Genomic DNA, 13,662 nt, shown 5'->3' with positions numbered 1-13,662 from the left:
TTTACAGAAAGGAAATAAATAGCTGAATAGTAACTTCTCTTAGAATTTTACTTTTAATAGTATATGACATTTGTTTCCCCATCTTTTGTCTCTATTGCCTATTTAGTTTATTATTTATAGGAAGGATGCTAGTATCTTGTTTTCCGCGAGTAACATACAAGTTATTCTAAAATAACAAGTTATTTTCTAGCAGTAATGTAATTTTTCTGTGTCATCCAAAATGTTGCCGACTATGTGTTATTTTTTATAGAGAGCAAAATCCAACACACCTGAATGAAACATTTTTCATGTAAGGCAGCTTTATGCTTACTAACAAACTCTATTTTGCAGAAGCCCAAAAGTAAGGCTAAAAGGGCTCAGGTATCACCTATATTAAGAATAAACCATCCCAAATGGAACTATAGTTTGGCATAAAAAGACAAAGGAGAAATAAGCATGAAATATGCTTAGTAGGAGATAAAAATTTGAAAGAATAAAACAAGTTATGTATCATTTCTATAAAGGAGATTTTGTGAGGTTACCTAATCAAGCACTCTGTTCCAAGGTGTGATCAACCTAGATGTTTTCCCAAAACATGCAGTGTCATAGCTATGCAGGCAAGTGAAAAGACAAGCTAAATAAATGCACTCTTATGTTTCCCATGGCGCCTTTTTCTGAAGCATATGTTGGTTTCAGTGTTGTATGACATATATGCATAGATGTGATGTAAGGATGAGCACTACAGGAAGTGCCAGTGAAAGGGTAAGAGCAATGGCAGCTATTTGTACATGTTTAACTGAAATTTTCTAGGTACAGTAAGTCCCATACTTCATCAAGTTTTCTAGAGAAAATTCAACAATAAGTTATGCCCTTCAGTGCCTTATTGAACTCAACATGCATATAGGAGCTGAGATCAGCATCAATTATAGCCATTTGTTATTTTGCCATGCTATATTCAATTATTTTTAGTTAGCTCTTTCAGTCATATGAAATAAAACTGTCAGAGTTGTCAAGGACTCCAGACAATGAAGCCTCTAAGCTGCTGCTCTGAGATTTTTAATATTTCTTCCAATAAGATTGTTGTTCCTTAAAGATCCTCCCAGATGCATGTTTGGTCTGCTAGTTTGATTGGATGTGATCCAAAGGCTTGTGAATAGTCAGTAGATTTGTTTATTACAAAGAATTCATTATTTATCTGCTAGATCTTGCAGTAGTACATGCAATAGTACAGATATTAAAAACATGCATTTCATTAGAAAACTGCTTTCAGTGTTCATCCAGTAAAATGTTTCCATTATGATAGTGCATTCAGATGTACAAGCATGTAATTGAAAATGCTTGGGGTTTTAAACTAGAGAAGTTTTGAAACAAATAGTAGTACTCAGTATGGTCCTCCATGATTTTCCTTCCTCAAAGCTAAGGTAGCCTGCTATTTCATGGGACGCACCAGCATGTGTGATCAGATCACGGAATTAATACAGGTTTCTTTTTGTCAAAGCAATTAGGAAGAAAGGCATTTGACTTTCTGGGCCATGTTGAATAATTGAACAGACCATTTAATTTATTGCCCCTCATTTGATTACACCTGTTGAATTTTCTCATGTTTCTGTCATAAAAAAAAAAGGATTTAAAACTTTTTAAGGATTACTGGAAAGCTTTTTTGGCACTGTGAGTAGTGGCTTATTTTTAACATTTTTATTAACTATTATTTTTTGAAAGACCATTCAAATTTTGAAATGTTTTGAGATAAAAGCATCATACTGTTTTGAAAATGACAAATGGATTTTTTAATTAACTTTAAAAAAAAAATAAAAATACTTTGACCAAGCTATTTGGCATTTCCAATGTCAATTTTTCTTGAAAAATTACTGTAGCATCCCATTTCAGTCCTAGGTCCACAGGAGAACTTTCTTTTCCTGGCTTCAGCTGAATCCCAAGTAATCTTGTCTCCATAATCATGCAAGGAGGAAAGTACTTTCCAATGCAAGATTTGACAATTCTCCCAACAGAAATACCACACACAGATGCTGTCCTACTTAGAAGATTTTGAAACTGAGGAAGAAAATTAAGTAATAGACGCAAAGATTTAGAGGTGCTAGATTACAGCATGGCAGGATTCCTAGATTCCATTTTTAAAATACCTTGACAAAGAAATAGGAAAAAATAACAGTGAAGTTGCAGGAGTTGCTGGACCCCAAAAGGAGAGGAGCCCCAGATTTCTTTTTCAAAATGAGATTCATAAGAGAAGCCACACCACTTGAAGGATTGACCTGTCTCCGCTGTTTTGTTGGAAAGAGAATATAAGCAAAAACTCACCAAAACCAAATTTTCTGCTGGGATTGATCCACGTTGTTGAAAAGAAAGGAGAGTCCATTTGCTTTTCTCCATTATTCACCTTTGGCTGTGGTTATTGATTTTCTCACAAACTAGTATTTAAGATGAAAGGCGAGAAGTCTTTCCAGGCAAGAGCCCTGTAGAACCAGTCTAAACTGTGTCAATCTCTTCCCTGATGGATTTTTTAAATGAGACACAATTCTCACCAATTTCTTAATGTATCTTCATAGAATCATAGAATTGGTTGAATAGAACCAGGTTGGAAGAGACCCACTGGATCATCAAGTCCAACCATTCCTATCAAACACTAAACCATGTCCCTTAGCATCTCGTCCACCCGTGCCTTAAACACCTCCAGGGAAGGTGAATCAAACACCTCCCTGGCCAGCCTGTTCCAGTTCCCAATGACCCTTCCTGTGAAAAATTTTTTCCTAACGTCCAGCCTAAATCTCCCCTGGCGGAGCTTGAGGCCATTTCCTCTTGTCCTGTCCCCTGCCACTTGGGAGAAGAGGCCAGCACCCTCCTCTCTACAACCTCCTTTCAGGTAGTTATAGAGAGCAATGAGGTCTCCCCTCAGCCTCCTCTTCTCCAGGCTAAACAACCCCAGCTCTCTCAGCCATTCTTCGTAAGGCCTGTTCTCTTACTTCATCTCTCTAGCACATGTGGAATCAGGAAGTGCCATGGTAGCAATGACACGACTTCTCTATTTCAAGGTTCCTTCTGAGTTGCCAGAGGTTTCTATGTCTCATCCTTGCCCAGCAGAGAAAAGGGAAGAAATGGAGCAGGCTTCCTGTCAACTTCTTAACTCAGAAACTCTCACCAAACTATTTGCATAAATTCGGTGGTGATGCAGTTTCAGCATCAGGCATCTTAAATTGTTCTGCTCAATTCCACATGCTTAATCATACTGGAAAGTATTGTTTAGGCACTCTACCTTGGAAGACTCATAGTGTTTTAAGTTTCCTGTGGAAAAAAAAAACCCAAAGTGCTATTAATTTTTTAATACAGCAATAAAAATATTTATTAGCAAATTTTTAAATTGTAATATTTACTGTATACCTTATCAATTATTTGTTTTGTAATCAGCATTAAAGCATATAATGCTCATAAGGATGTTTATAATGATTCAAATTCACCTGCATTTAATTAAGAAGGTTGTTGTTATGGGATTATAAGATTTGAGATGTGTCCAAAGGAGCAAATTAATTTCCTAATGTAGTTTTTTCATCTTATAGGTCTGGAGAGGGATAGACTCTGTAAAGTGAAAAAGAGATCTAAGTCTCAATACCCCCGAAAAACTGTGAATTAAACTTTTCTTTGCATGGGTAATTTAAACTGGTTTTCTTCTTCAAAGAAGGTTTGAAGTTCCTGAAAGTAATTTTGGTGACTTGTGCTAAATGCAAATTCCAGTGTTTCTTTTGTACAGTTTGATGTCATTGAGTGTATCTCAAATTTGCTCATCATTTTCCTGCTGAGACAATTTTGAAGAAGATGCCTGCATATTGAGTTAATTTAATCTAATCTATTCAATCTTTTATAATTTCTAAACAAGGATTATTTATGCTTGCTGTACAAATAGCCATATGTCTTTGGTATAATTTATCTTTACTAATAGATGTCAAAGGATGGATTTGTTTATGTTAGGAATTTAGGTGCTGGGATTAGATAGTCTTCCATCACATTGCTTAGATTTTCAGAGGATCAGGGCCCTCAAAAATAAAAACACTTTTGAGTGCTCTCAAAAATAAATATAAAAATCCAGACTGCTTCCCTGTTTTATTTCTGCATTTTCCACTGAAACAACCCCGTTGTAGACCACTGCACATAGCGAACAGTTCTATCTACACGTAGACTTTGCTTACCCAACCAAAACACCTGTTATATCATAATTAAGAGCACATTGCTAAAGACTGATGGTACTTTCTTTTTTTGGGTTTTTTTTAGCAGTGTTCTAGAGAAGAATCTTAACTGCCTTAAGATCAGTCCTAATTGTAAGAGTTCAAATTCCTCCTTCTTTTGCTGTTAAGAATATGAGAACAATATATTTTGTACATCTTCAGCCTGTCCAATGCCACTGTGGAAAAAAAATTGAATTGAGTTATGCCTCTCTGTCAGTTTATATCATCCCATATAGTAATGAGAAATTTACCATAATACCCCCTGGCAGCCAGATCAAGGGTGAGTCATTAGCTACAGTTTAACGTGTAAGGGTATCTGAGGTGACAAGGCATGTGGGAAAGGGACAAGATGTCTATAAGAATCCCTGAGAACAGCAAATTCAAGTGGAAATCAAAGTTTTCAACCTAGAGTATACCATCGGCAGTTTACAATTCCTAAGAAGAGCAGAGACAGGGTGAATCTAAAAGTATGGCTTTTGTGCTGCATAGTACATATATTAAAAATTTACCTAAACTCTATCAAAACCTTCCAAAAGTTAGCTAGTGCTGCTTTAATCCTAGCATTTGTTTGCCCTGTTTTTAATCCTGCTAATTAAAGCTTCCGTAACCCCAAGTAACTCACTTCCAGATTATTAAAGCTACTGCCAAAATTGCATTGTCCATTAATTTCTGTGTGATATTAGCTGTTCTTAGCAGTTCTAATATAAATAAAATTCCTGTCAGAGATTTTTGGGAGAAAATATTAATGCCTGGTTTGTCTATACCCTTCTGAATGTTTTTTGCAGACATTCATCTGCAGATATTAGCCAGACAAAACTGCTTTATACCTCTCAGATAGATTATGGAAATTCAGGGATTACAATAAAGGCACTTGCATACTAAAAAGCTGAGACTTGTGAGAGGTGAACAGTTTTGTACATCTGAAATGGAAGTACTTGGGAGTCTGTATTCCTCAAACCAGCGCTCTAATTGAATAACATCTGTTTATCACTGCAGTTTCAATCTAGTAGGTGTCTTTTCTGTATTCCCAAAAGAATTCCAGTTCCCTAGGTCACATAAGCATATATTTTACAATCAGGTCCATTCCTACCTGTAGTATCACAGAATCACAGAATTACTAGGTTGGACGAGGGAAAGGCTGTGGATGTGGTCTTCCTGGACTTCAGTAAAGCCTTTGACACAGTTTCTCACAACATTCTGCTTAGGAAACTGTCAGCCTCTGGGCTGGACAGGCGCACACTCTCCTGGGTGGAAAACTGGTTGGATGGCCGGGCCCAGAGAGTGGTGTTGAGTGGTGTGAAATCCAGCTGGAGGCCAGTGACAAGTGGGATTCCCCAGGGCTCAGTGCTGGGTCCAGCCCTGCTTAGTGTCTTTATCAATGACCTGGATGAAGGCATTGAGTGCTCCCTTAGCAAGTTTGCGGACAACACTAAGCTGGGTGGAAGTGTTGATCTGCTGGAGGGTACGGAGGCTCTGCAAAGGGATCTGAACAGGCTGGACCGCTGGGCAGAGTCCAATGGCATGAGGTTTAACAAGGCCAAATGCCGGGTCCTGCACTTGGGGCACAACAACCCTATGCAGTGCTACAGACTAGGAGAAGTCTGTCTAGAAAGCTGCCAGGAGGAGAGAGACCTGGGGGTGTTGGTTGACAGCCGACTGAATATGAGCCAGCAGTGTGCCCAGGTGGCCAAGAAGGCCAATGACATCTTGGCTTGTATCAGAAATGGTGTGACCAGCAGGTCCAAGGAGGGTTATTCTCCCTCTGTACTCGGCACTGGTGAGACCACTCCTCGAATCCTGTGTTCAGTTCTGGGCCCCTCACCACAAGAAGGATGTTGAGGCTCTGGAGCGAGTCCAGAGAAGAGCAACGAAGCTGGTGAAGGGGCTGGAGAACAGGCCTTATGAGGAACGGCTGAGAGAGCTGGGGTTGTTTAGCCTGGAGAAGAGGAGGCTGAGGGAAGACCTCATTGCTCTCTATAACTACCTGAAAGGAGGTTGTAGAGAGGAGGGTGCTGGCCTCTTCTCCCAAGTGACAGGGGACAGGACAAGAGGAAATGGCCTCAAGCTCCGCCAGGGGAGATTTAGGCTGGACATTAGGAAAAAATTTTTCACAGGAAGGGTCATTGGGAACTGGAACAGGCTGGCCAGGGAGGTGTTTGATTCACCTTCCCTGGAGGTGTTTAAGGCACGGATGGACGAGGTGCTCAGGGGCATGGTTTAGTGTTTGATAGGACTCGATGATCCAGTGGGTCTCTTCCAACCTGATGATTCTATGATTCTATGAAAAGACCCACAGCATCATTGAGTCCAACCATTCCTATCAAACACTAAACCATGTCCCTTAGCACCTCGTCCATCCATGCCTTAAACACCTCCAGAGAGGGTGAATCAATCACCTCCCTGGGCAGCCTGTTTCTGTGTCCAATGACCCTCTCCAGAAAAAATTTTTTCCTGACGTCAAGCCTGAACCTCCCCTGGTGGAGCTTGAGGCCATTCCCTCTTGTATGAGTTTTCCTGTGTAGGACTGGACAGAGGATTAAGTGATGTCTAACAAAACTGAAGAAAAGAAATTACTCCAGCAGCAGAAATGTAGTTTTATTAAATCATTCTATAAACAAATTAATAACGATACAGAATCTTATCATTACTTTGACTATGTCATTTACTGAAATATGCATAATGCATTTGTTTTTTACATACCACCGAATGCTTATAAAGAGTAAGTAGATGATCATAACCAAAGCAATGATAAATCTACACTAATATCTGCTGCTTTCATTCAAAGGCACCCTGAAGCACTTTGCAGACTGTTATGTATAGGAAAAGGAATTAGAAATAGAAAATTACACTGAGATTTCATCAATATCTCCTGGTACTAATTACAGGATTTGATCAGATGCATTCATCTCCCATTTGGCCATTAATAGGAATATGACACACTCTGAATTCAATCTTTATTCTCTTAAGGGGATTTTCTTTGGTAGCAAAAAACTTCAGAGAGTTTCTCCACCCTCTTAATGTGCAAAGTCTTTAAATACCAGCAGAAGCATTATCACTTGCAGGAATTGAGTGTTCCAGCTGTGATTATTTCTAAGTGTGTAGTACAAAGTCAAGCACTATAATCAGTCTTTGGTTTATAACTTTTTTGACTTTGCAGCACTGATTAGTATATCCTAAGGAACTACAAGTACCTTAGAAGAGCATAAGAGAGCCACTCATTCTCTTGAGTGTATTTGTCTTTCTGGCACGTATGTAGGCCAAAAGATATTGTTACTCCTTTTTAGTTAAGAGCAAATGAACTACGCAGGTTCTGCTGGAGAAAAGAAAACTGGCCTCTCTTAACTCTTAGTCCAGTACTCTCAGCCCTCAATACCTGCCATGCAGAGGAGAATACATTTCCTACAATGATGAGACAAGTAAGCAATTATCAGAAAATAAGGCTGTTTCTGAAAAGAAATATAACGTTTAGTTTTATTGTCATGGAAACAGCTTCAAAGTGACCATATAACACAATTCATAGATAAAATATTAAAATGACTAGAAACATGACCAGTAAAGGGAGAAAATTGTTACTGCTCCTTTTTATTTCCTTCAAAAGAGGTGAACACTATTGGTGACAGGAAAAGGGCTGCCCTGTGACATCCTTATTTGGAGTTGAAATATTAGCTCTTTTTGTGAAAGGGGAAGGAAACAAGAAATGCCAATAGTTTTCCTTTTACTGCTCTTTGAAGAATTCTTTATTTTCAATAGACTCGTCCATCTTTAAAGCATTCTTTGAAAGAGTAGCAATCAGCAGAGAAAGCCAGTCTCAGAGGAAAATCTCAGAAACAGTGATGACCTATATTTATCCTCTATTAGAAGGGAGTGGGTCCCACAGATACAGGTCTTCAGCACAGACAGAAGATTAGGTCTACATACCTGGCTTTGTTATTCACTCTTTTCTTTCTTAAAAGGAAAGTCCTTTAATCTCCCTTTTCTTATATCACCTGTCTCCAAACAGATGAATATAATACCTTTGTAAAGGGCATTACAATCTGTGGATGAAAAGCAGTATGCTAAAACCTAGCACAATCTGAAGAAGACAGGCTGCAGGGGTTACTCCTTTCCCCTTTCCCTCCTTCCAGAGATGGGGAATGATCTCAGCAACTCAGAGGGCCCAGGGAGAAAGACAAGTTCTCTGAAGGAGAAGAATTTACAGATTAAGGAAAACAGTCATCTACTATTTGAAAACCTCTAGTAATTAAATCTCTAATTACTGTTTTCATCACAGAGAACAGACATGAATTCCAATGAGCTGTTGTTTGAAAATGTGATGGTTATTTTCTTAATTACTTCAGTTGTGCTTCTTCTAAAAAAATGTTATGCCTTTGATCTCTTCTGAAGGACCCAGTGAAGATGGTGACTGGAGACACTACTAGAAAATACTACTGTGGTACTGGAAAACTGCAAGCATTACCACAGATCATGCAGATCCCTGCTGTGTTCCCCACCACAATCTAATGAGTCAGATCATGGAGGCACCTAAGTTAGAGATTAAAAAGACTTTCAGTTTCCTGAAACCCTTACCAGTTCCCAGTGTAGTCATACTGTGCCGTTCAGTAACTTTTCCAGATCCTGAATTCATCCTTCATCCTATGGTATTCTTGAACAAAGTAACTGGGTTTTAGATGAAAATGTTGCTTACTTTAGACGATCAATTATATGGCAGGGTATAGCTAAAAAGAAAGAGGGGAAGGGGGAAGAGAGACAAATAGATGGATTTATTTTTCTTCCTCTTACTTTCTTTTGTGTCAAAAAGTATAGTGCTATCACTGTGCATTTTCTCCTGTGTGGTTATTTCTGGCCTTCCATGTGTTTATGTCAGCATAAGCAGCAAACAAACAGAAAAAAAAACCCAAAAAACCTATGAGATATAAGATACCTAATTAAATTTTGTTTATTTTATTTTATTTTTGGAAGAAACAGCACTCAACATGCCAGCTGGATTCAGTTCTTGAAATAACAAAGGAAAAATGTTGTAACTGTGCATAGTGATTTGGTCTAGGTATCAAAATGGCAGCAGGTTACTCACTGCAGTTAAAATGAGGAGCTTTTAGACATGACTATAAATTGAATTCTAGTGATCTTGTTTTCTAAAATGGCATCTGAGATGCATGCTTGTGGCTAGATTCACACTTTTAGATTTTTTGGACTTAAGCACTTAGTATTAGAAATGACAGCACTAAGATTAAAGGCCTTTTCAGATAATTAGTCTGTAACATTTCTTTTGCAATACAATATGTTAAATATAAAAGAAGCACTATTTGCTTGGTACACAGTGGTTGTGTGATTAGGATAATAACTAGCAGCAACTAGAGCAAAAAAGATACATTTTAGGAAGCATTTGGATTTTTTTCCCTCTCAGAAGACAACAGTGTGGACATCAACAGCAAAGTGTTACCCACTAGCATGGAGCTGGTCAGTCTGGAAAACAGGGAGATCCGCACAAGCCCGGCTGAGTCCAAGACTGGTCACAAAGCAAGCTGCTACTCTGTGTTCTAGTGTGACAGAGGCTGCTATCCATCCATTTTCCAGTAATGGGGCACCTTTATTGCTCAAACTGATGTAATTTGAGACAGGTTTTCAGACAATAAAGCTGTACTCGTGTAATTGTTGTGTACCTATTCTTTTGACGCTTAGTTCACTGAGCAATATTAATGATCAAGGAAATTATTTTAGTATGTTTCAAAATTGCTTTCTTTCTCTCTCCCTAATTCAGGCGAAAAGACTCTGGGATGTTGTCATACAAAGAACACCTACCAGTGAGTCAAATAGTGGTTGGAGATGTGGACCGGCCTGGGTCTGAAGCCAAGATATCTGTGGGCCCTGTGCGTTGTCAAGGAGATCGTAAGTTGGCTGGTTTTCTTCTCTTTAGATAAGTCGCTGTCTACTCAGGGACTTCTTTCTGTGCAAACATGGTGTAATTTGAGAAATTTTGTTTATGAAACAGAGCATATAATGGCTCATCTTTGCATTTAACACACTGATATTTGTCTTTAGGGTAAATGTGGCAACTTTGATTATTCAACTAAATTTATGTAGATATAAGCAGTAGTACAGATTGCATAAGAACACCTTTCAACATCTGCGCTTATGTTGAGTGCTCTTGTCAGTGTTATCATTGCTATGCATATCACTGTAAACTCTGTTTACACAGTATAAAGAGTAGCATGATGGCAAAACTTAGTGCTGTAAACTCTATTTACAAGTGTATAAATTTTGTAAGTGTGTAAGTGCTAATGATATCAGGGTTAGACATTTCCATGTAAAACAGTGAGATTTCCAGGCTGAGTGCTGATAGAAGATGTACAAACTCCAGTTTGATCAGCAGGTGATAGTATAATGGAGGAATTTTCACTTCACACACACAGAGAAAAGCTGGGATGCAGTTCGGAATTCTGTGTTCCTCCTTTAACCTATTTTATATTTCAGAAGGCAAAATTCACCGCTGAAGAGAGAGCAACTGCTTATGGCTGTCTTAAATCAGACTTCAAAAACTTACACTCTATGCAGTTGGCACATGAATTATACTCGTCCTCTGTATTTGAAGGCCATTCTGTTACAAGAAGTGCACTGAGGAGAGGTTGCCTGATTTGATTTACAAAAATTAATGTTTGCATGGTCTATAAGGAAAACAAATCCCATTCTCAGATGCTAGTGAAGAGTAGTGTAAATCAGCCTATGAGATTGCAGTGATGTAGAAATAGTGAATGGGTGAGCAGGATACGTGCAGTTTGAACAATGTGGTTCTAACCAATGTCTAACGTGGCACAACAGGGATAAGTATAGTTTGTCCTTCTCCTTCTACCCCTTTACAGATATATGCTTTCCATCTGCATGTTTCTAAGTACAATACAAAGGAGATCATAATGCCTCCTTTAAGATAAAATAAATAATCCCAAATGAGAGGAAATCATGTACGCAGAGTCATTCAGTGTGACAAGTACAGAAGAGAGTTTTCTGGGTCTCAGTCTGATGCCTCAAAAGTCCAGGCCATTGCTCAGTGATACAACAGAATGAGTTAGTCTCTTTATCTCTTTGTGGTCTCTCTGGGTTGTGCAAATGATCCCTCCAGCTTTTGTTAGTGAATCTGAAACTAACGAGCAGAAACAGATATCATGGGATGTTTGCAAACTTTCACATCACGTATTTAGTGCTTGTTATTTACAGTGTTTGACTTTTCACAGGTCATTTTGTGTGTATTTGTTTTTCATCTGTTTGACAAAACATTTTCATAATAGACTTACAACTGCTGACTGAGAAATAATAAGTAGCATCTTTCTTGCACCTGTATTGTTCACATCCTGAATCTGAATAACAGTCTCTAAAATATGACCCATTTCTAAACACAGTATAAAGGTAACTTCATTTGAGCAGAGAGTAATCTCTGTTATAGTGTGACTGTATGACATAGCCATTTGGAAAACTGAACAGGTGTATTCCTAACAACCTGATTAATTTAATTTTCTGCTTGATCTTCACAGATATGATTTGTAGTTTAAGAAAAAGAATTTTGCCTGTGAATAAACGGGAATTTGCTTTCATGAGCATATATATAGATAATAATCAGAAAGCTGGTGTAAGTTTTCTCACAGGAGATAGTATAAAACTTTGCAGTTAGTACAAGTTCCCATTTTATATTCCCAGTGCATTTACTAAGCATTCTACTTTGTATTCTTTCTTGACCATATACAACAGCTGCTGTACCCCAGACCAGTACTGTCTCACCATGGATTAGTGTTTGTAGAAACAAGATTTCTGTCCTGGGGAATATTTCAAAATGTGCTTTTGTTCCAAAGGAAAGAAAGATCCAAAGCGCTGAGTTTGTGGAAAGGGAATTTAAAAGACAGTTAATTCTGGTTTTGGTGTATTACATGCATCAAAACCAATGTTTCTAATACTAAAGATGTTGACTCTCATGACGGCACAGGAAGTTGTATGTTTTGCATGTAGTTATAATTGTGTCATTTTTGAAGGTTGTAAATGAAATTCAGTTAGAGGTATGAAGACTGGCAGAGAAATACAGATTTGGGATCTGATTGGAAGGAAGGTGAACGAGGTAAGAGTGATTAGCGAGTCAAATAAAAAAATATCTTTTTAGAAGAATTTCTCATTGTGTCTATAGAGTCTCCCTGAACTGTAGCAACTTATCTCATTTTGCCATGAGTGTTTTCCATGGCATCAATCCGTAGTCCAGGGATACTTTGCAGCACATGAAAAGCCATATGCTTACATCAGATTTTCAGTAAAATTTGCTATGTGCTTCATAGCTACTTCTGTGTAATATCTAGAGACACTGACATGTCACCTGGGCCTAGTCATAGCTGTACCTGAGAGCTGTAAGAGTACAGCAGAGCTACTGGCGTTTGCAGTCCATAAGAACAGATAGCTGAAAGCTTGCTATCTGAGGGCGAGAAGAATCAAAGAAAGCAAAGATATGAGTTGTCTCGTGCAGTTCCCTTCCTCCCATACCCATCAAATTCTTAAAAAATCAATTAATCAATTGAAACCACAACCATTCTACACTATTGACTGAAGAAAATAAATCTGAAAATCAGCCCTCTTGGTGCTGTTTGTTTGACATGAACCAAGGAAGATTAGGAATGTAGTACACTTATTGCAGAATCATAATTGTTCTGATATTGCAAAAATAATAATTGTTCTGATATTGCAAAAATCATTAGATTCTTCATTCAGATATATAGATTTTATTTTTTTCCCTCCAATGACAATTTCATTTTTCTATTCCCTTGATTTATGACCTGATTAAGGCTGCTCTGGGCAAGCTTGGATCGTGGCTGTTGTTGAAAATAGGATCAGAATACTTGGCCGTGCATGATTATTCAATTTAGTGTTTCAGAAATATTTTTCATATTTAACTGCACCTCACAAAACACTGTTTGCATCCTAAAAAGTAGTCAGCAGAAGGGACCCTTATTACCTATCTAAAGACCTGTTTAAGCTGCTGTGTTCTACTAGATTGATGAAGACTCATCTGGTCTTTGTGGCAAAAATCTCATAAATCTTGCCTGGGGCCTATCTTGTACCTTGGATAAAATATCCAGGATGCCATTCTTCTATTTGCTATTTTAACATTGAGGAATACTTTTAAAGTATTTCATGATTTTTCCAAGTGTTGACCTACTAGGAGAGCAGACAGAACAGGTGCATAATCAAGATTCAGATTTGCTGGGGGGTTTGGCATTATATTGGATTCAAAGATCAAACAAGGGTTTTGTGCAAATGTCAGGTCTATCCAGACCTGAAGTAAAGCTGTCCTTCCTGGCCACTGCTGTATGAGCACTGTACTTCCAGAACAGCAATGGCAGTTTATCAGCAGATATTCGAGATCCTCTTAGATGAATTAAAAATGGGAAGAGGGAAATCATGCATCTATTCAACTTTGACATTC

The 13,662-nt window shown here is 38.2% G+C and overlaps 1 protein-coding gene across 1 annotated transcript in view; it reads left to right on the top strand.

Moving 5' to 3' along the window:
• CNTNAP2 (contactin associated protein 2) overlaps positions 1 to 13,662 on the top strand; it is a 1,119,128-nt gene that overhangs the window by 925,967 nt on the left and 179,499 nt on the right. Inside the window, exon 15 of the mRNA XM_069859729.1 lies at positions 9,970 to 10,097. Coding sequence (XP_069715830.1) covers positions 9,970 to 10,097 — 128 coding nt within the window. The remainder of the gene's footprint in view (positions 1 to 9,969; positions 10,098 to 13,662) is intronic.

This window comes from Phaenicophaeus curvirostris, chromosome 6, assembly GCF_032191515.1.
Source record: "Phaenicophaeus curvirostris isolate KB17595 chromosome 6, BPBGC_Pcur_1.0, whole genome shotgun sequence".
Classification (NCBI taxonomy): Eukaryota; Metazoa; Chordata; class Aves; order Cuculiformes; family Cuculidae; genus Phaenicophaeus; species Phaenicophaeus curvirostris.
The sequence above is the reverse complement of the archived record's forward strand: the minus strand, read 5'-3'. Positions and strand labels throughout refer to the sequence as shown.